Source organism: Phaethon lepturus, unplaced genomic scaffold (genome assembly GCF_000687285.1).
Source record: "Phaethon lepturus isolate BGI_N335 unplaced genomic scaffold, ASM68728v1 scaffold12384, whole genome shotgun sequence".
Lineage (NCBI taxonomy): Eukaryota > Metazoa > Chordata > Aves > Phaethontiformes > Phaethontidae > Phaethon > Phaethon lepturus.
This window is the reverse complement of record NW_010537006.1, coordinates 9,215-31,294: the sequence shown is the minus strand read 5'-3', so window position 1 is coordinate 31,294 and position 22,080 is coordinate 9,215. Positions and strand designations below refer to the sequence as shown.

The 22,080-nt window shown below is 38.8% G+C and overlaps 1 protein-coding gene across 1 annotated transcript; it reads left to right on the top strand.

Annotated features, from left to right (window-relative positions):
- Nucleotides 1–491: 491 nt before the first annotated feature.
- Nucleotides 492–10,530, top strand: LOC104620195 (lipid phosphate phosphatase-related protein type 4; the record flags this gene model as incomplete). The annotated part of the gene is made up of 4 exons (XM_010286342.1): nt 492–708; nt 5,689–5,746; nt 7,013–7,186; nt 9,186–10,530. Coding segments are annotated over 4 exons (1,787 nt in total), but the record flags the coding sequence as incomplete, so codon positions are not given.
- Nucleotides 10,531–22,080: the final 11,550 nt, after the last annotated feature.

Below are 22,080 nucleotides of genomic sequence, written 5' to 3'. Positions count from 1 at the left end.
TCGCTTATAGAATGTCTCATCTGTCTCTTTGACTCAGCTGATGAGTCCCTTGCGGTAAAAAGAGAACAGGTCCTCAAAGCAGTGATCTAATGGGCAGCTGCCCATGTTATTAAAAGCCTGTAACCCAGTGGGCAAATCGAAGGATTGGACGAGCACATATGCTCTCCTCAAATAGTTGGCTGTCCTTTAGTCAGTTCAGAAAACTGCTTTCCAAATTGAAGCAGCTCCAGTGTAGTTCACTTTTATAAGAAGATGTTGGAGGACATCAAGCCATCAAAATGAAGTAAGTATCAACTGGAAGAAAACAAGCATAAATAAGCTTGATTTTTTACATTAAAGAATTCAATTGTGCAGTAAGCTTTCATTAAAAAAATACATCTTATTCTTCAGTTAAATTCTCTCAAGTCCAATGACACAAGCCACTAGAATTCCACTGAATGTGTTTTGTCACATTGAATTAATCTAATTTATGCATATAAATTTATAACAAGCTCTGTTGCTTTCTTTCCTAGGTGTTCATGTGTTTGGTCTTTGTTCTACTGCTCTTGTTACTGATATTATACAGCTATCAACAGGATATCAGGCACCATATTTCCTGACTGTTTGCAAGCCTAACTATACATCCTTAAATGTATCCTGCTCAGAGAATTCGTATGTTGTGGAAGATATTTGCTCAGGAACTGATCTCAACGTTATCAATGCTGGAAGGTTGGTTCTATCCTCCATTGTGTACATTTTCAAAGTATTCATTTTATTTTTTATTTTATGTCCCAGTTTCAAGATGTTTTTTCTAGTTAAAGTCTGAATGAGTTTTGTTAGTTTTTTATAACAAAGGTGAGAGCATAAGTGTCTTTTTAGTGATGTTCAATTTTCTGTATAAAGATACTAGGCAAACAGTGGGCTTTGGAAGACTGTGTCAGATTCAGAAGCACAGTCATTAGTAGCTAGTTTTCCTTCCTTCAAAGGAGAAAAATTCCTGTACAATTATTAATATGTATAGTTTCTACTGCTTTTCCCAGTGAGATCTGGGTATGTTCCCATAAGACGCAGGGGAAGAAGTCACCCAAGTACTTTATCTGAGACCTCTGTATAGCATATATTACTGTTCTGGCATTTTGGTCTTAGTTTGTCAGGCTTGATTTTGGGGTTTGTTGGAGTTTATTTGTTTTCTGTTTCTCTAGTTGATTAAGTTTTTTATATTGACAGCATTGAAAAAATCCCTTTATTAGAGGAAAGACCACAACAGTGCAAATCTGTGTGTTCCCAAACACATGCCTTTTCCTTCATGGTATTTCTAAATGGTGGTTTATCCTCCTTGATCGTTTAGTCTTTAGCCTACCTACTTAGATAGCCAGGAGAGAAATGAATATGGTTTATAATAGCAGGTTTTGGATATGCATATCAGCAGTCAAGTTGAGATATAAACCAGACTATATATCTTGTTTAAAATAAGTTTGATGTTATAAAATAGTGAGAATTCAATTACTGATGATTAGTAGACATGAAGCTGTGTTACTTCTGTCACATCCACTTCACTTCTTCACATCCTTCCTTGTTCTTTATGCAGCCCCAGATGCTAGCTTCTGTTTTAACTTTATGTCTCATGGCATTACATTTTTGTCACATGGTTATTATCAAAATGTTCTGTCTATATATTAAGGCACCTTTCCCCCCGTTTGTTTGCTTTTCCATTCATTTCAATGGTCGACACACTTGGGAATCCTGAAATGACTCACTTTGTAAGTATCTTGCAGCAAATCTCATAACCTGTCTCCTTTCACTGGGACAAACCAATTTCACTGATGCTTAAAGACCCTCAATTATTTGATGCATTTGGTCTTAAACACGTCTAGTGGGCTAAGACTCATAATTAGCATTGATTGATTTGCCATATTTTTTCAATTCATATATGTGAGCATGATCCGGAGCTGGAATGAAGGACTGTGGGTCTATTTAGCCCCACAATGTGGTAACAATAATTTTTGTGAAAGACATAACCAGAATTACTATATCAGCCTTCATATCACTGTCTCTTTTTCTATAGCCATTTGATATCACTGGGATACTGCCACTGAAGCCTGATGCTTGCAAGCAGTGTCTTGCACCTACCTGATGTCCCAGGGAAATCCATGTAGCTTTACATGTAAGCAGGCAGAAAAATTTTCATAATTACATCTTATTCATTTCATTATAATCTCAAATATGATGCCTGCTGCTCTGAATTGACTGCCTGTAGCCATTCCAAAACCACTGATCACTCCTAAGTTTAAATATCATCACTTCCAAAAAGCCGCGAGATTGGTTAATCAAGACTAAGCAATCAGGTTTTGTGTGTTTCTGTTTCTTTAGGAAGATGACCATATATTGATAATTCAATTGATAATTTTTTTTTTTCCCCCTTCCAAAGAAGGGCAACGAAGCTGGTGAGGGGTCTGGAGCACAAGTCTTAGGAGGAGCGGCTGAGGGAACTGGGGTTGTTTATAGTGTGGAGAAGAGGAGGCTGAGGGGAGACCTTATCGCTCTCTACAACTACCTGTTGTACATGTCACCTGTTGTGGTGACATGGGTGTTGGTCTCTTCTCTCAACTAACTAGCGATAGGATGAGAGGAAATGGCGTCAAGTTGCACCAGGGGAGGTTTAGATTGGATATTAGGAAAAATGTGTTCACCGAGAGAGTGGTCAAGCATTGGAACAGGCTGCCCAGGGAGGTGGTGGAGTCGCCATCTCTGGAAGTGTTCAAGAAACATGTGGATGTGGCGCTTCAGGACATGGTTTAGGGGACATGGTGGTGTTGGGTTGATGGTTGGACTTGATCTCAAAGGTCCCTTCCAACCTTAATGATTCTGTGATATCTCAAATTTATTCCCACCATAGAGGATACATTTGGTGATCTACAGTATTCTGGCACCACCGTCAGTTTCTCCTTTATTCAATTTTATTGCATTTTTCCTTTATTAAATTGTTGCTTCCTTATGCCTGTCTCAACTTTGGTAAAGTGATGAGCACTTGCTACTTGTTCAATACTTCCTTCAGTCATCTACTATAGAAGTTATACCATAACTTCTGCAGCCCAGGAGGCTAATTTGACTTCAATAATTTGAGCTTGTGAGGGACTTGTGCTTCTGAGCTTGCTAATGGCATTAATTTTTTTATTTGTACTATGCAGAAACTTTGTCTCCAGATATTTGCCTCTGGACTCCTCTAGGAAAAGTATAAAGACCACATAATTGTCCAACTGATTATATGAAATAATTTTCTGCAACATCCCCACATATCCAGTGCTTCCCTTTGTCCATCTTTTCCTCTATTTGTCTTGAAAAAGCCTTTGTAGTCATTTCTATTCAGATCTCCAGGGAGTTCTCTATTGTTTCTGATGTTCTGACTCGGTATGACTTCTCTCTCAGTATGACTTTCTCATCATTGTTCCCCCTCTACACATTCTCAGGCATGAGCATTTAGAGTAACACACTGTCACCTGAGTTCAGGACATGTTTTCTTTGAGACCTTTGTTCACCTTTTCAATATGGAGCCAATACAAAAAGGCTACATATTTTTAGCTTGAATTATTTTCATTTTATATTAAACGATAACAAATAGAGGAACAAAAGCAGTGTCACCATTAGAGAGTACACAGAGTGCACTGTGTAGTTAGTTAGTCTGTAACATGCTGTGCTTGCCCTGAAAGCATATGAATAGAAAATAGAATAAAGAGAAAATTAACTGCAGTATAGTGACACACCTTATATACTATACAAATGCCATCAAATTAAGGTTAAGTTCTGAGTGGTACTAAAGTTCATAGAATCAAATCTACACATTAGCTCCACAGAGACTATAACTAGATTTCTGCTTCCACTAAATCCTGCAAAGGGTAAAGGAGTTGATTAGCCATTATAAACATTTACATTTTTTTCATATCTTTATCCTCCTGTCCTCCACCCTGAACTTGCTCCCCAGGGATACTATTTGTGAAAGGTTTGTTGGGGCAGGAGGTGGGGGAGAAGAAGAAGAATAATTTAGGTCTGTCTTTAGAAATGAGAAAGAAATCATGCTGATTTCATCTTGGCCAGAGTCATGAACCTGCTGGAGCCATGGGCTCAAATTCAGGTCAGCAGTGTGGTATTCACACTGAACTACATGCACACATTTAATTGCCAGTGAATTATTTAGAACAGACAAGGCAAAATGCATAGGAAAGAAATTTAGAAAGTAGATGCTGCTGCTTTGCAGAAAAATGCCTACAGGTAAAGGACTATGTTTCAGTCCTTGCTACTTTAAAATAGCTAACTCAGGTGCTGCTAGGAAAATGGAGCCCAGTTAGGGTGGCAAGACCCATCTGCAAAGCTGAATGATTGTTCAAGTATTTATCCCAAGCTGAGCTATCTCCAGGAAAAGTGGCTGCTGTGGCTGCAAGACACACCCTTCTTCACCAAGAAAGCCAGCACATGATGTTACATGTCCATGACATTTTAAGGAGATAAATGTACAGATATAAACTGCTATACAACTTCATTGCATCTTACTCACTTCTAGAGCTCAGAGGTCATAGGAGTTTTTTAGGGTTTTTACAAGCTATGAACTAGATGTCAGCCATGGAACAGGTGTTAACTGAATCCACCCTCAAGTAAGTTTTTTGCCTGTACTGTGTAAAAATCTCTCCTTCGTGTTCCCATCACTTTTCTTTTGTTATTTTTGGAGGATTGAAATGGGTCTATAAGAAGAATAATGTTAAAATGTTAGAGGTCCTCATGTGATGGTTCTATGTAGCTGCTACTTAAACAAAACCTTCTTTTCTTGGTTAGTGAAGTAGAAGCTAAACTGTCACTTTTAATTTTGATATCTGCACTTTCTGACTCAAGACCCAGTCCATATCATTCAAGTCCCCAGGTTTTCAATGGAAGCACAAGGCCTTCAGCAATTTCAAGAGTAAACCCGATATTGCCCACGGTCTCACACAGTTTGGCCATATTTTCATTTACTCTCCTGTTCTAGGCTTCAGGAAGGGGCCTGGTAACCCTTTAAATGCTCTCTCCATGGTTCTTGTGTTCCATTCACTCCTGTCATGTTATACGGTGCTGAAATTTAAAAAATAAACCTGAAGGCACAACAAATAAAGATGTAATTTGCCTCTCTCTGAGAAGAATGTCACCCTGTTATCCCCCCATTATTAGAGCAACAAAGCAGGGGTACGAAGATGATTAATTCAGTTGATGAAGTTAGGGCCTGATTATCAAAGTGTGTGAGTCCTTACTTTGAAAAGGGTCCAAGTGAAGTCAGTGAGAATAATCCTAAGATCCAGGTTCATGCATTAAATAAGTTGTATAATTATGTACTTACTGAAAAGTTATTATGGACATTTATTTATAGAAATAAAGATATAGATATTTCTCTCAATCAAGCATTCAGTCTTTAGCTCGTTCCCACTGTTCTCTTAGCACACACAGATTTCTTAGCATACAAAAAGAATTTCATGTTAAGTATTTACTTCCAAACAAAGGCATTTCATTAACATGTCTTTTCTCTAGATTATAGAAAAGAAATTTAGAAATTAAATGTTACTGATCGATCATGTATTGCTTAGGAAGTGTAAGCTGAAAATGACTGTACCACACAGTGTTTTTTTCAAGTGAACACTAGCACAGTGTATTTGAACTGAGAAGCATAATTTCAGTGTCCTTCCTTGGCAGAAAGTCATTCCCTTCTCAACATGCCACCTTGGCAGCGTTTGCAGCAGTGTACATTTCGGTGAGTAACCAACTCTGTTCATTTTCATTTATACAAGAGAAAAGTCATGTGCTGTATATTGTAAAGTGATGTGCTGTCTGGATGTCCTGGATGGATTAAGTTTTTATCCTCCTGGTTTGAAAGCAAAATAAAAGTACTAACAGCTAAACTAAAGCCAGCTCTATTAAGAATACAGAAAAGATTCAACTGCTTCATATCCTTTGTTAAGAAGCAACAAAAAGTGTAATGTTAAAGTATATTTGATATCTTACATTTTTCACGTATAAAATGCAGTGCTTATCTGTCTTACAGTGTGATATTTTAACTTACCATTCAAATTAACCTTTATGTGTTCTATCTGCCTTTATTGCTGTCTTCACTTGACTTGCTGCTTTAAAACTTGAGGCATCAAGGAACAAACATTTGTGATGTAGTTTCATTTGACCTCCATAGAATTGCAGCATGGATGAACTGGCACAATCACTCCCAGAGGTCTTCAAGGTGCTTACTGCAAAGCAAGTGAATAAAAAACATCTGTAACTAGCAGGGAGTTGTAGGGCATGCTGCAGTGATCACAGTTGGTCTTCCACATCTGGTCAATGACTTTTCTTCAGTATGGGCTAGAATGTTTGTATGAGTGACCAACATACTCGAAGTTTAAAAAAAAAAAGTAATTCCATCACTCATGCTGTAAAAATCAGAGGAAAACAACAACAATAACAACCAGTTAATCAAATTAGATAATGAAATTGTGCATGTACCAGGATCCTGCCAGTAGTTATTGTGCCCAGGGAAGGGCCAAAATTTGGAATAATACTGATGAACTACCTCCCTTTAATTTTTGTGACCTCCTGACATCATGGCCCCTAGCTGAGAAATGGTTTCCTAAAGCATCTGGTGGTAGCTTTTGTTAGAACAGGCTATTGCTTTCTTCTGGCATGACATCTGGCTTCTGTATTTCAGAAGTGGTAGCTCCTTAGTCACATTTACAGAACATTTAAGCTCTGACTGTGAACAGTATTTAGGCATAAAATCCTTAGCCTAATTGATGTCAATAAGCAACACTGCCTATGTTTTTCGAAACCCATTCCTTGTGATTTCAGATCTTCCTACAGTAAGTGAGCAAATTTTAACAGGACTGTAAAATAAAATTAAACTGATTACTTGCAATGTTACTGTGTAGTAGTGATCTATTTGTGAAAGAAACACTGAGTGCGAGAAACTAATATTCTCTTAGGTAAATTTAAGTTTCTTCAACTGCTTCTTCATTTCTTTCTTTTTTTCAAGATGTACTTCAATTCTACGTTAACAGACTCCTCAAAACTTCTGAAACCACTCTTGGTCTTTGCTTTTATCATCTGTGGAATTATATGTGGTCTGACTCGTATCACCCAATATAAGAGTCATCCAGTTGATGTTTACTGTGGCTTTCTCATAGGAGGAGGAATTGCTCTCTATTTGGTAAATATAATTTTCATGTAGTTAAGTTTTAATAAAAAGAACTGATAAGGCTGTAATAAGAGTACTGAACACCTTTCATCATGGTCACATGCCATAATTAAAAATATAGTCAAAATGTGTTGAAGATCATGATTTTAGGGGTAATGACTTTAAAAATAAACAGGAAAAAGCAAGTATGTATTTCAGTTTAAAGTGCCATAGCAGTGCACAGTGGTATATAATCATCTGGCATTGTATACAGAAACAGCTCTAACATTATGTGCTTCATTAATCCTTAAAGATACTTATCTTTTCTACTCCACGCTTACAAGCATTACGCACGAAAAATATTGGATTAATTGGTATTTGTTGCCAGCCTGAGTTTACATTGCCAATGTTAGCTTTATGATCTCAAAAAAATGGTTGAATTAATATGCAGCAACTCAGTTGGGTAAATAGCAGAACCTGCAAGAAATCAAAGGCAGTATTACACCCTTGTGATTCTCTGGAGCTCTTGGGGAAATTATGCAGGAGAAGTAGGATGTCCAAGCCAGGTTATTCCTATGCTGTTCCTCTCTACTGGGTTGAAACAGATGGAGCAACTTGGAAGGGTCCTGTAAGGGAGCATGTAGAATAGGCCTCTTCGTACCTCTCAGCAGGAGGCTCATCAACCTTTTGCTTACTGCTCTCAGTATGCCTCCACCATGACTGTTGCTGCTCTAGCTGTTCTGCACAGAGTCAACCCAGGTGCCTGTGAGCCATCAGGAACTTCTACTGACAAAATTTTTGCTCCAGCGTGGGCAGGTGTACAGAAGAGTCTTAACAGCCAGAGGGATGTTTCTGACTCCCAAGAAGTCAATGATGAATTTTAGTGTAATACTAAAACGAGTTCACATCCTATCCCCCTTTCTTCTGTGATAAGATAATCTAAGGTACGTGCAGATCGTCTACAAAGGTGACCAGGGGAAAAACAGTTTTCGCAGTGGCCAAAGAAACAGCAACCAGGGTAGATAGTAGAAACCTCATGAGCTACTAAAGTCAGTTTCTGTGATTGCACTGTGAGCAGAAAGGCACTCTGTTGGGAATATTATTTCAAATGATTAAGCTGTTGTAGACTCTCATAAATGGAGCTGTTGTTCCCATGTTTGAAATCCACAAACAAGTATGCTCTTTGTTAGGTCATCTCCATATACTGTTGCATGACAACATACATCAGAGAGTACATTGTCATAGATATCCAGTAGTCAGTAAATCTGCCCTGAAAACTATACACTAATCAGAGGAAGGGGAAATAATGTGAAACTACAAATAACTCTGAAAAAAGTGTAAAGAACAAGTAACCTAAGTGATTAAGTCAGGCATTTGACCCTTTCATGGGATATTGTCTCTCAGTGGAGTCTTTTTAAATGACAGCACTTTACAGTGACTCTGCTAAATAAGAAAATGTTTTATAACTAAATCTTGTTACAGTTCTGCACAGCTTGCAAAGCAATTGATTTAAAGTTGATAAATTGTTCTGTCATGTAGATATTGTATTATGTGGTTATTATGCAGTAGAAAGGGCAGAATCAGAGAGCAGAGAAGAACTCAAGCTGTAACAAGATTCAGTAAATCAGAGCAGGCAGTAGTGTAGCTGTAAAATAGCTTTGCCTAGAAGACTGCAAATGTTTGTTTTGTTATTTTCATAACAAATTATTCTTTCTTTAGTTGTATCTGTTACTTTATAAAATGAAGAAAACTGAAGGAGGCTAAATCTTTTCCTCAACTATTTATTGCCATGGACTATGTACCCTAGTTATCCTACTGAGACTACTTCATACATATCTAGATGTACCAGATTGAAGACAGAATTTGGAACAAGGATATACTGGTGAGGAAAGGAAAGTAAGCATACCCTCTAGGTTAAGCTGGACTAATTCTATCACTCAGTATTTATTTAAAGGCAGAAGTATATAATTAAAATACCTTAAAATGTCTCCTTTTTCCGTAACTGATTGTTGATGCTTCTGTTCAATATCAGGGCCTGTATGCTGTGGGGAACTTCTTGCCAAGTGACGAGAACGTGTTTCACCCAAATTTTCACAGAGAACCTCTAAGGTCTTTGACAGACCTCAGTCAAGATGCCAACAGAATCCTGCCAGGTAAAAATGGTAGCAGCAGTGATGGCATTGTCTCTCATCGTACAGAAAGTATCCTGAATAGAAACCACAGAGATTCAGGGTCTCTGACCAATCTCAAGAGAGCAAATGCTGATGTAGAAATAATAACACCACGAAGCCCAATGGGAAAAGAAAATATGGTTACTTTCAGCAACACTTTGCCAAGAGTCAACACACCATCCTTGGAAGATCCAGCAAGACGAAATGCAACAATACACGCATCAATGGATTCTGCCCGTTCCAAACAGCTGCTTTCCCAGTGGAAGAACAAGAATGAAAGTCGAAAGTTGTCACTGCAAGTCATAGAGACTGAATCTGGCCAGTCACCGCCAAGGGCTATTGAAATGAGGTCGAGCTCAGAACCCTCCAGAGTGGGTGTAAATGGTGATCATCATGGCCCAGCTAGCCAATACCTGAAAATTCAACCTGGCAGTGTACCAGGTTGTAACAACTCAGGTCTTTCTGGCGGGCCAAGGGTCTCTATTCAGTCACGTCCTGGCTCCTCTCAGCTAGTGCACATTCCTGAAGAGACTCAAGAGAACGTGAACACATCACCTAAAAGTAGTTCAGCTAGAGCTAAATGGCTGAAAGCTGCTGAGAAGAGTGTTGCATGTAGAAGCAATAGCCAGCCAAGAATCATGCAAGTAATAGCCATGTCTAAGCAGCAAGGAGTGCTTCAGGGCAGTCCAAAGAGTTCAGAGGGAAGCACAGTAACCTGTACAGGAGCCATCAGATATAAAACCTTGACAGACCATGAGCCAAGTACAATTGTCAGAGTTGAGGCCCATCCAGAAAATAACAGACCTGTAATTCAGATGCCATCAGAAGGTGAAGGAAGTGGGTCATGGAAATGGAAAGGTCCTGAAAAAGTCACCCTTCGTCAGACATATGAGCTAAATGATCTTAACAGAGACTCTGAGAGCTGTGACTCCTTAAAAGACAGTTTTGGGTCAGGTGACAGGAAAAGGAGTAACATAGATAACAGTGAGCATCACCATCATGGAATCACTACAATAAGAGTCACCCCGGTCGAGGGAAGTGAGATTGGCTCAGAGACTCTGTCCATTTCTTCTAGCCGGGACTCAACACTTCGAAGAAAAGGCAACATCATTTTAATCCCTGAGAGAGGGAGCAGTCCAGAGAACACCAGAAACATCTTCTATAAAGGCACATCCCCCACACGAGCATACAAGGAATGAGAGGAGACATATCAGCTGGTCCGTACCACCACAAAGTAAACACATCTTGACACAGGTTCTTCTCTCTTTGTTTTGAGCTGATATTTACCTTTGATGTGCCAACTTACTGACCAGCAGCCCAACTGTTGTTGAACGCTGCTGATGTACAATGTGCATGAGCCTGTGGAAAGCATGTGGTGGGGGGAAAAGCACAATGCCAGAACCTAAAAAATGTGAAACATTTTAATGCAACTTGCTTCTTCAGACTCAAAATGTTTATCTGAGGGTGATGATGTCAATCAAAGTAAGGGTCTTGAAGACAGACACTTTATTTCCTGAATGTGCCAACTTTTTATTTTATTTATATTTGTGTCCAAAATCAACTGAATTTTTCACAGCAAAGGCTGTATCAGTGGTATATATTCACCTTTGCAGAATTTGCACCAAATCTTTAATACAGGATGGTGCTGATGATAACTTTACATGTTTTGAAAAATTGCTTACTTAGTAGACTCTACAAACACATGACATATTGATGTGCAGTTACTTTAAAAGTAATATTGCTAATACTATGATGATGCTGGCTGCATTCATTTAGCGTAGGAAATATTTACAGCTTTGTTATAGTGGATCTGTCACATTCAAAGATTGCAAAGGTTTTGTGTAGTTCTTTAAGATGTATACTGCAACAAAAAAATGTGTGGGTGACATTCCATTAGAATGGAATAACTATCTATTTTGAATAGTTTTGCTGCTACTGCTCAACTTTTGTTTAAGAACAGGTGCTACTAATGAAGAGGCTGCTTCTTAGTGGGCTAACTTGTAGAATTGTTTTAAATTATTATTTTTAAGGGGTCTTTTAAACTACTATAAGTAATTCAGATTTTACATTTTTAAACCTCTTATTCCGTCCTTCAGAAACCCTTCCACTTTTCTATTAGTTTTTAACCATATAATGCAGGACACGAATAGTCGCAAGATATGCAAATGTGAAAGGTGAGCCATGAGTAAATAAAAATAAACATCTACTTTCCTGGCCAGCTTCCAAACAGACAGTAATTAATACCATAGCTCAGTCTTAGAAGCAGTCATTCACCCCATTTTTACTTAGTATGCCACAAGAACAATCACAAGTTTCACCCCAATCACCATCACTTAAGGGATTTATGCTTCGCTTTAAAAATGGAATGCCTTGGTATTGCAGAATCACGCAATAAGTGTTGCATTGTGCCACTACTATTCACCTCCCTTGAAACACTCTCCAGAGCCTTCCTAAGCATTCTATTTTTTCCCACCACTGCCACTTAAGAATATGGAGGGTGTCTGCACCTGAGAGAACACGGGTTATTTTAGTAAATTGAGCTTCAAATACAATAAAAGAACTTGCCTGCTAAAAATCTCCATTGCCAAAAATTGTTAAAAGGATAAGCTCTGAAAGGAATAAACATAGCATGTCCTGGGCGTGCTAGAAGAAATGCCTCATTACATTTGGCTCTTGACTTAAGTAACTTAAACCATGAAGGAAGCCAGGGACAAGTGCTCACCCAGTGCAGCTCCTCATTCTCTCCTAGATTATTTCCACCTGAAAGAGAGCTACTATCAGACACCTCCCAGCTCCTCTGCTAGAAGGGGGAGGGGATGGCTTAGCAGTCCCCTCACTGAATAGGTAGTAGCAGATCAGGTCTGTTCTCTGGCTTCTTGGGAGTAGTGCTGTGCTCCACGTCCTCTTCTGATTTAGGGTATCAGCGAACCAGATACATACTACATAGTCAGAAACTGTCTACAGACCTTACCCCACAGAACTCTGAGGAAGACCCCACCCTTACCTTCAGCCAAGTAGGAGGCAGAAGGAAGGATCATCCCATCCCAAGAAGATAAATAGCACAACACACACAGACCAAAAAAACCCAACAAACCCACCACAACAAAACCAACCAAACAAAAAAACTCAAAACCAAAACAAAATCCCAATGCCAATCCTACACCATTTCAGAAGTATGAGGATGGTGTTTGCTAATCTGTATAGAACAAGGGGTTCAGAGTCAATGGAAAGCTTTATATACCTTCCCAGTTATACAGGTGCTCCAGGCTTAGCTGAGAGCTGTCGGCCCACCCTGTCAAGCAATGCTTCCCTCACCTGCCCATCACCCAGTGCTGTGGAAGAGTGTTGGTGCTTAAGGAAATGACCACACTTTTCCTGCTAGTAATAGAAGACAACCCCATCATACATTTGATGATCGGGAGGAAGTATTCTGCAGGTTACGTGTAAGAAGCTAACCAGCAGGGTTGCAGCATATTGTGTGTTAAAGGCACAGTATGTTGAAGACACACTTTAAGGCACATTAGCTGGGAAAAATAATCATAGATGCCAGGGGGAAAAAAAAAAAAAAGAAAAAAAAAAGTAATTTTTTTAGAAATATGTTCTCAGACTGTAGTATTTACAAGTCAGGATTTGTTTTTTCTTTTTAAAAGGATGAATCTTTAGTCCTTGGTATTTAGTATCAAATTTTGTACAAGGTTCCTAGGAATTACAAACACTTAGATTGTCATGAACAAAACCCTTTGGATTTAGTTTAGTCTAGGTACATGATAAAGCAGGTAGGATTAGCTTTAAAGGAATGGGTAAGACACAATCACTGTTGGCCTATCAGTGCAAGGAAATAAGATGCAATTGTTTGTTAGTTTGTAAGTGCAGGGGAAAAGAACATAAGTAGATGAACCTGGAAATAATGGAAAATTGAAATGGAGAACAATGGCAATAAAGCAAAGATTAGAAAATGTTCCCTCTAGCAATTTAGCTGTTTCGGAAACAGCAGGATTCCTGGTGGGAGTGTTTGTTCTTTATTCCTTGGTTTTAGTCAGAGATATATTGGCATATATGTTGCTTTTATTACTCTAAAACTTGCTGCACTATTTCAAGTGCAGTGTGGTATTTTTCCTAAGGTTTCCTATTTCTTAACAAAAGATTTTAAAGCTCTTGTGTAATCATTAAAATTGTGTTCTTTACATAAATATTGATATATTCTTTTTTACTCAAAGTGCCAAAGGCTACTGTTTTTAATAATGGCTTATCAAATTATATTACGTTAGAGAGCAGAAATTTAATAATATATACATTGGAACTCAGACCTCTGCATGTATATTTGATAAGGAGCCTTTTGTAAAATTACTCTTTGTTTACATTCCACTGATACCTTAATTTAAAATTAATCAAATAAATTGACAGGTGACATCTTAGTGTTCTGATATTCTTACTTGCTAACAGGCACGAAATTTCTTTGTTAGGCTGTGCTTTACTGAGAAAAGAAGATAATCAAAAATAAAATATGTTTTTAAATGAGAATTCTCTATATAAAGTATTGTGTTTAATAAAATGTTATGCAATGTTTTCAAATGGAAAAGAATTTGTAAATCGCTATAAATGTATTTTGTTAAATAAGTACAGATCAATGCTACTGTGTGAGTTTATTGTGCTAACATCATGAAAATAAAGATAAAATTCCTCATTGATGTTCAGTCATCTCTGTGGTGAAGTAGTCTCATTCCCCCGCAAATTATTTTTCAATATTAACTATCTCATGACACATAAAAGTGGTCATCAGTGGGAAACCTCAAAACCTTGCATAGTTGTAAGAAGTTATGAGGAACAGTGTCCAAACAAGCTTGTGTCTATCCAAAAACCGTTTTAGAAAAAAAGAAAGCAAGTGAATCGGGAACTCTAGAGCTATGTGGGCATACGTCTGCTAGATCCTTCTGCAGGACCAGCTGCATTGCTAAGCCCCTGATGCCTCTGAACGACCTTGCTAGTGTTCGGTAATGCTGCTGGACATGGTGAGGCCCACCTTGGATTTGTGAATGAGAACAGGGCAGATGTCAGGAGCAAACCTGCGAGAAAGGGCTCTCCCCAGGGGAAGAAGTTAGGATGCGTGAAATCATCAGGTGACGTACACCCTTTGCTGGCAACAGTGAAAAACGTTACGTGTAGCAGCACACTGTCAAAAACACTATCTTACCTAGAAGCCACACAAGGTATGTAACAGCAAACGCTGTCTCCAAGCCTGTCTTGAAACACCCTGAAACAGGGCAACAGCAGGGCCCTAAGTTGATGGAAGACACTGCTGTATCTGAGGCACATATGGACATTGACAATGGCATGATAAGGACGACAGGGGCTTGCAGGCCCACTGCGATACATGGCAGCAAAGCAAACTGACTCTTAGCAGCTTTCCCACGTGTGCCTGAGCCTTTGTGCAGGCTACCACTTTGTACTTGCATATACTTCTAGCATGGGGCCTGCCTCAGCTGGGGTGGTGGAGGGACTGGGCAGCTGATGGCACTGCTGGCTCCAGCCAGGCACCACACTGCTGAGTGGTAGAACAATGTCATACCTGTACCGTGCTCCCAGTGAGCGCGTGCTGGGGTTGACTGGTGTCACCCCAAGTGGTGGTGCAGATCTGGGGCACTTGGCAATCCCTGTCCCAGGACTTCCATGACAATTTAAGACAAGGGCCCTCAGGCAAAAAAGAATCAGAAAACAGCATGTTGTCTCTCAAAGGGAAGCGAACATACAGTTTTGATACTGTTCCTCTGTGGTGACTGAAGGAGCTCGCTCTGCTTGTGACTGGGGCTGGAAAATGTCCTGACCCCACTGCATGAGTAACCAGTTGCAGGGAAGGCCTCTACTTTGGCCAGCAGCAGATGCTGGTGCGCTGTCTGCCACAGCAGAAGACTGCCTTGAATGAGGCTGTGTGAAACATGAGAGCTCGAGACCAAGGTTATGGTCTCCCACCTTCTAGGGCACATATTGGTAGCCTGGGAAAACTACAGGCAGCAAAGGCCCAAGTATGGCTCAGAGAGACCCTGGGAAAGAGTGCAAGAGAGTAGAACAGATCCTGCTAGGATATGACTGCCGAAAACTGACAATACAAATCTGAGGAGTTCTCCTTTGTGAATGTCCCTTTCCATGGACTACAATGGGGCCTAGACAATTGGTTCAAACATTTTTAAAGGCACATTTGAACCATCTAAAGTTAGGCTAAAAATGAAGTCCCCCTCTGAAGGATACCTTTGATGTAGAGGTTATATTATAAAACTTGATCTAAGATGAGCAATTACCTCTATTGACAAACCTTGTCTTATTCTCTCGTACCATTCTGGCTACAGCGACACCGTCACTAAATTAAGAGAGCTCACAGTGATTCAGATTGATGACTGTGTCTAATCATGCAAAGGAGTTTTTAAAGGTATGAGTGATTAAACTGAAACTTAAATCTATTTTGTGCTGGATTTTAAGAGAGCTTCAGAGGTCTTGATATAAGAAGCCACGTAAGACAAGATTGTACCATAATCAATTTGGTATAGATTTATGAAGACCTTTTATATGACAGATCAGTGCACAGCTAATTTGGCAGGAACATTTTAAATGCATTACAACCATGGTTCATAAAATCGTGAATAAAATCTCTTCACAAACCTTATAGCACAGAATATATCAGGCACTGGAAAAAAACAACAAATGTCTCCATACTGCACATTCAAAACACAAGGGAACTCCAGCTGCATACACGTGCATATACATGCACACATAACACAAGTTAATGTGTTCAAGCCAGGCTTTAGAAAGAGAAAGCTAAACAGATAATTTAAATCCAGGAACAAATTGTGGCAAGGCTACAAATACTCTCTCTAAAATTTTTCTGCTTCACCTGCAGTAATCTCTTCAGGTATTCCAAATATGCATGAAGACACCATTTGGTTATACCTCCCATAAAAGAAATCTGTTCCTTTGGTGCTTTGTCGTAAAGGATAATAGGAAACGCACATTCCATGGCTTTACGAGCATAGCTCTCCTAAAAAAAAGAGCTAAGATGAGAAGTCATCCAGAACTCACGCAAGTCTGCTCAGACGTAGAAAGCACCTCATATGTTTGAGGAAAAAAAAAGAAAAGAAAAAAAAAACAACTTTCTTTTTTTCTTTTTCCCCTAGAAAAATCTCCTTACCTTCAAAGGCCCACTGTCATTCAGCTTTTTTGAACTGTATTACTTTTACAGTGATGCTCAGAGAGAAATGAGAGTCATGGGAAATTGTGGATCTGTCAAGTCTCTGCAGCTACTAAATGATGCATAAGGGAAAGCTCTGCTCTCTCACCAAATCATTCAGAGGAGACTGGAGCATATCCGGGTGTAATGTGATCAACAGAATTTGATTCTTTTCCTATTTCTGTTCCTGTTTCAAACTGAGCTTGTTGATTACAATGTCTGTTCCTACATTGTACTGGGGCCAGAAACCTAGCTCTGCTAAGAGAGTAACATCATACAATTGGGAGCAATAGCTTTCCTCATTTTTACCTGTGACATATATGACAATGTAACCAATGCTTTGTAAACAGCCACATGAATTTTTCCTAAAACTAGCTATAATGTTTTTTCAATTAGTACAGCCTATGTTTATCAAAGTCTTCAGTATGCAGTCTTTTGGTGTTCTTTCATATACATATTCATGTGATGTTCATTGCCTGAGCTACATAATTTGCCCTGAGGGACAGTTACCCTGGAACTTCTCAGCTTTAGACCAGAAGAGGTATGGATACTCAGCAGAGTGCCAGCTGTACACTTTTTTTTTACCAGAGCATCACCTGGGGCTAAAATCTGTTCCCAGGCCCAAAAGAAATATAAGCTAAAACCTCTGCATGCTATCAGTTGCAGTCTCCTCTGGTACTTATCTTTCTGTATAGTCTGTGACAATTACTTCCACTCTTATCAGAGAGGAGAGTTTTCACAGAAGTGATTCCAGCAACCTGTATCACTCAACACTGAGAGTGTACCAGCCTAGCTGGGGAATAGTTGTAGGCTTTGGCCACTTCTAGGTTTTAGTTTCCTGAGAACTACCGTGAGTCTGATGCCAAATAAATGCCTTCGTTTACTACCAGAGACAATGAGGTTTCCACCTTTTAATAATGAACAGAAAAATGGAAGAGAAGCACGTGGTTTAAATGATCAGGACAGCTAAGATTTTACATATCACGGAATCACTAAGGTTGAAAAAGACCTTTAAGATCATCAAGTCCAACCGTCAACCCAACACCACCATGCCCACTAAACCATGTCCTGAAGTGCCACGTCTACACGTTTTTTTAATACTTCCAGCGATGGTGACACCACCACCTCCCTGGGCAGCCTGTTCCACTGTTTGACCACTCTCAGTTAAGAAATTTTTCCTAGTATCTAGTCTAAAATCACATTCTGCTTGGTAATACAAAACACAAGTGCTGTGAGTTCTGTATGCCTAACAGACTGCAGACTAGTCTAATCTGCTAAACCAAGGCAGACCACTGGAAGAGGTTTCTTAAAATGCTTTCATTTTTTCTGAGATTTATGAGAGTCCTCCTTTTACTGACCTTTTTTTATCATGCAAGTAGAAGAATGCAGATACAAATTAGCAAAAAAGTATCTTACACCTTATCCAAGGAACGAAAATGAGTCAGAAAAAAGTTCAAGGTGCTTCCCAAAATGGAAGATTAAGCAGCACTTAAAGCACAAAATCATAATTCTTAAATTTGTACATGATATTTATCAAGAGAGCAGGCAGATAATTAGTACAATCAGTGCTTTCTTAATCCCTCTTCAATTATTCATGAAATAATTTAAGATGGGGTCACTGTAAAACACTTCATTTCCTTCATAGATAAGATACAAAATATGTCTAGTTTACAAAGCCCCCCCAAGCTCTTGCAATTGGGAGGGGGTAGGGGAGGAACCAGGGGAGGAACCAAAGGATTTATGAGAGCATTTTTTAATCTGTGAAGTGATACAGAAGCTAGATGAATACTTTATGAGAGTCAAGATTAAAAATTTGGAAAATTACAACAAAGAGGAAGAGTAGGGAATTCAACACTGGACATGGACCTAACACAACTAAAATACTTCAGAACTCATGAAAGGAGCATATTGCCATGCCAAGCTCACAGAGCAGATTTTTAGCAAGGATGGTGAGTGGGGCAGTAGCAGTTGCGTGCCACTAAGCAATGTTAAACTGTATAAACGGTCTGTTGCTATGAAGAAAAAACTGGCAAGAGACATGGCAAGAGATCTGCTGCCATAGAAAGAAATGTAGCTGCTAGATATACTGCGTCATTGCTACATGAAGGATAAACCATGGATCAGCAGTATACCACGAACTGCATCTTACTTGCTTTGTTCAATCAGAATTTAAAATCCGAAACAGATACGTGATGACCAAATATTACATGTAATATGACACAGCTGCACAGCCTTGGCATACTTTCTAACAAGGACTTAGTAACTAGTGGAAAACTGGAGATGAAAAACTCTAAAAAATTATGGATTAAATATAATGCAGAAGCTTTAATTTGATGTCCAGAATGCTTTGCATCTTCAGAAGAATGAAAAGAGCTCCAGTGCTTCATCCTTCATTTCTTATCCAGGCAATACCCCTATAGCAGTTAACAGGGTGCTTTACTTGTGCAGTTTTTGTACCTATTTCCCACAGAATGAAGTTCAAATTCCGTATTTCTAATGCAAGACCATGTCTTCTGTTCCAGTTGATGGATCTGTACATAAGGAATCCAACTGCCAGAATCATACACTACAACACTGCACACTTCATCCTCTATTATAGTCAGTCTTGTACTAGTCTTGTAAAGACTTACCAGCCTGTTTCACCTAAAGTGCAACTGCTTTGTGTGGAATCAATGAACTCTTTAAACAAATAAAAATAAGCCACTGTCTAAATCAGTGCAGAAACTGGATTTTAAAGTTTACTTTTAGAAAAAATGATAATGACAACAGTTCAAGGCTGAAATATTATTTCTATGTAGTCACTATCTCATTGTTCATAATTCTATAGTGAAGTGCAAATGTATTTCTGCTTTAAAATTATGCCACCATGCAGCATTAGATTATCAGAAAGAGTTTAGCTTTGATATATAGCTAATCTATTGAATTCTGAGCCCACCTGATTTTCAATTCCTTAAAAGTATTTGACTACATGAAACAAATTAGTAGCATAACAACTTACAGGGAGAGATGTGATGTCTGTTATGTGTATTGTTTACGGCACAAAGATGACATTTGGTAGATGTTATAATCTCCTGCAACTGTATTAATCTTTACTGCCAGTTCCTGGCAGAATTCTGATGATATCACTTAAATGGGAAAAAAATATGTTTGAAAATTATTCAGTTTTGCTCTCTTCTGAGAGACCAAAATAAGGTGTTCCCTTTAAATGTACTCCTACACGGATTTCACTGCATAATGGTATTCAGTGGCAGCAGCTTACACAGTAATGCTGCTTTGTATTAAAAAGCATGAATTCACTTTATGTAAACTGCAGTAATTGTTTCCTGCATTAATAAAATGATCTTTCATCTTTCCAAAATGGGAAATTCAATTGACTTAAGAAACTATTGATCCAGAAGTTCAGATATTTGCAAAGTTTACACATCTCTGGTAACAATACCATAGAACAACCTATGCAAGCCGAAGCCTCTGGATGTGAATATCACAGATCTATCACATTAAGCATAGAAGTGTTGAAAGTACTTTCAATCTATGTCTTCTTAAGATGACACATACTTTTGCAATTCGTATTTTTAGATGTTTTGCTCAGCATCCAGTTGATTCTCGTGACTCTTCACCTTGCTGAGAAAAGGACTGACTTTTGGCTCGGCAGTGTTGATCTCTGGGAATATATTATGCCACATCTCTGTTGACTATATTGTCTCTCTGCTGAATACAAAGTTCAAATCTATGAGTCTCCTTCTCCTAACTGCCTGAAAGGAGTCTTACGAAAGAAAACTCTTCCATTTGGGTTGGCCTTGTTTTTATTCCTTGAGAGTGCTTGGTATATACCAGAGTAATGAGTGCTAATTAAGAAGGTGAGACAAAAGGACAGAAGGCTTGTATATTGTATACTGTTTCTTTTCAAACTGTCATCTACATCACCTAAAAAAAAAAAAAAAAAGGCTGTAGTGGCTCTTAGGACAGTGAAGATCCAGTTATAATGACCCTTTAACTATCATAGTGGATGTTAAAAATTTCTGCAACTCTGTATGTTAGCTAACGTAATCAGTCAGTGTTTTCAGGATCTGAATTCCACTGAATTGACTGGAAACAGATAAATCAGGAGGAAATGTATACTGTCAATTCAACCCAAGATTAAATAACCTCATATGCTGAAATTTAACAGGGAATCTTCTAGCTGCTGCTATGACTTACAGCCCAGGTAATCGATCCTGACATGACAATGTCAAAATACGGCACACGCATGGACACATACATGATTAGTGGGTGGATTAAATTAATTTCTAACAGATTAAAAAATAAAAGAAACATTCAATTGAAATTACCAGAATTATTTGATAACTGCCACTAAGAAACCAGATGCCCTATCCTTAGATGTGTGATCTATGTAGAACATGTGGTTTCACATAGGCTCAGTGCAGCCCTGGCTCTCCTTGTTCCAGCGTAAGTATATTGGGTGAGGCTTTGGGCTTTGAAAACTGCTAGCAACAAGAGCCTAGGAAATTACAAACCAGGGGTAGCAGTAGCAGGGATCAGTGATTAACCAGCATGGAAACTGCTGACAAGCAATAGAACAAGGACAAGAGGGGAAGACAATGAGATCTGGAAACCTTTGCTGTCTCCAGTTGCTTCCATTCTCCTTTAATGCTCTTAGAAAAGTGGAAATCCATGTATTTTTTAAATTTTATACTACTTAGCACTCCCCAGTGCTAAATCCACAGATGCCATGTCCCAATACCCTCCCTTGTTTTCTTACAAAAACTACAATTCCATAAAATAGCTTGTGTTTACCTATTTCTTCCTTTTACCGTATCATTACTTTTTGTTTTCCTTAGATTGCACATGTTCTGGGAAGCACAATCTCTCCCTGTGTTTGTCATTACACAGGGAGAAAGACAGTGATTGTAACCTATATAGAAGGCCATAATATGTATGTCAAAAAGTGACCCTAGAGGCTAATCTCTGTCAAGCATTTATGTCAGAACACCAGGGAAGGTACTGCATAACCTAACATAAACTGCTATACACTTGAGACAGTATTAGGACCTACTGTACTGGCAGTATGAACCACTGCCAGCGTTATGCCCCTTTGTCTACAGAAACAAAAACTGACCGACACATACTTCTGGCAGGCTGATACTGCTTCAAGGTACCTATTTTTAATGCTCTCCATTCCTCCTCTCCCTACTAAGAAAGGACAAAAAGATTCTACACAAGGGAAGTGCAAATAATGTGCAGTACCATCATATGTAGCTTTCAAAACAGGAGAGTATCTTCCAAAGCAGATCAAATAATCAGCACTAATAAAACGATCAATGCAAGCAGGGGCTAATTATTAACCCACACTAACAAATGAAAGCAGCAGCATTTCAGCTCTTCCCTTAGTGTTAAAATTCAAAACCTCAAAATGAGAAAATGCTCTAGCTGGAACCTAGCAAGTGTCCTAACCCTCTCACCAATCTGTCTTTCCTGCCCATCAAATCCAATTGACTGACAGGCAGTTTGTATGAGCCTTTGTACTATGTAAGCTCCAGTAA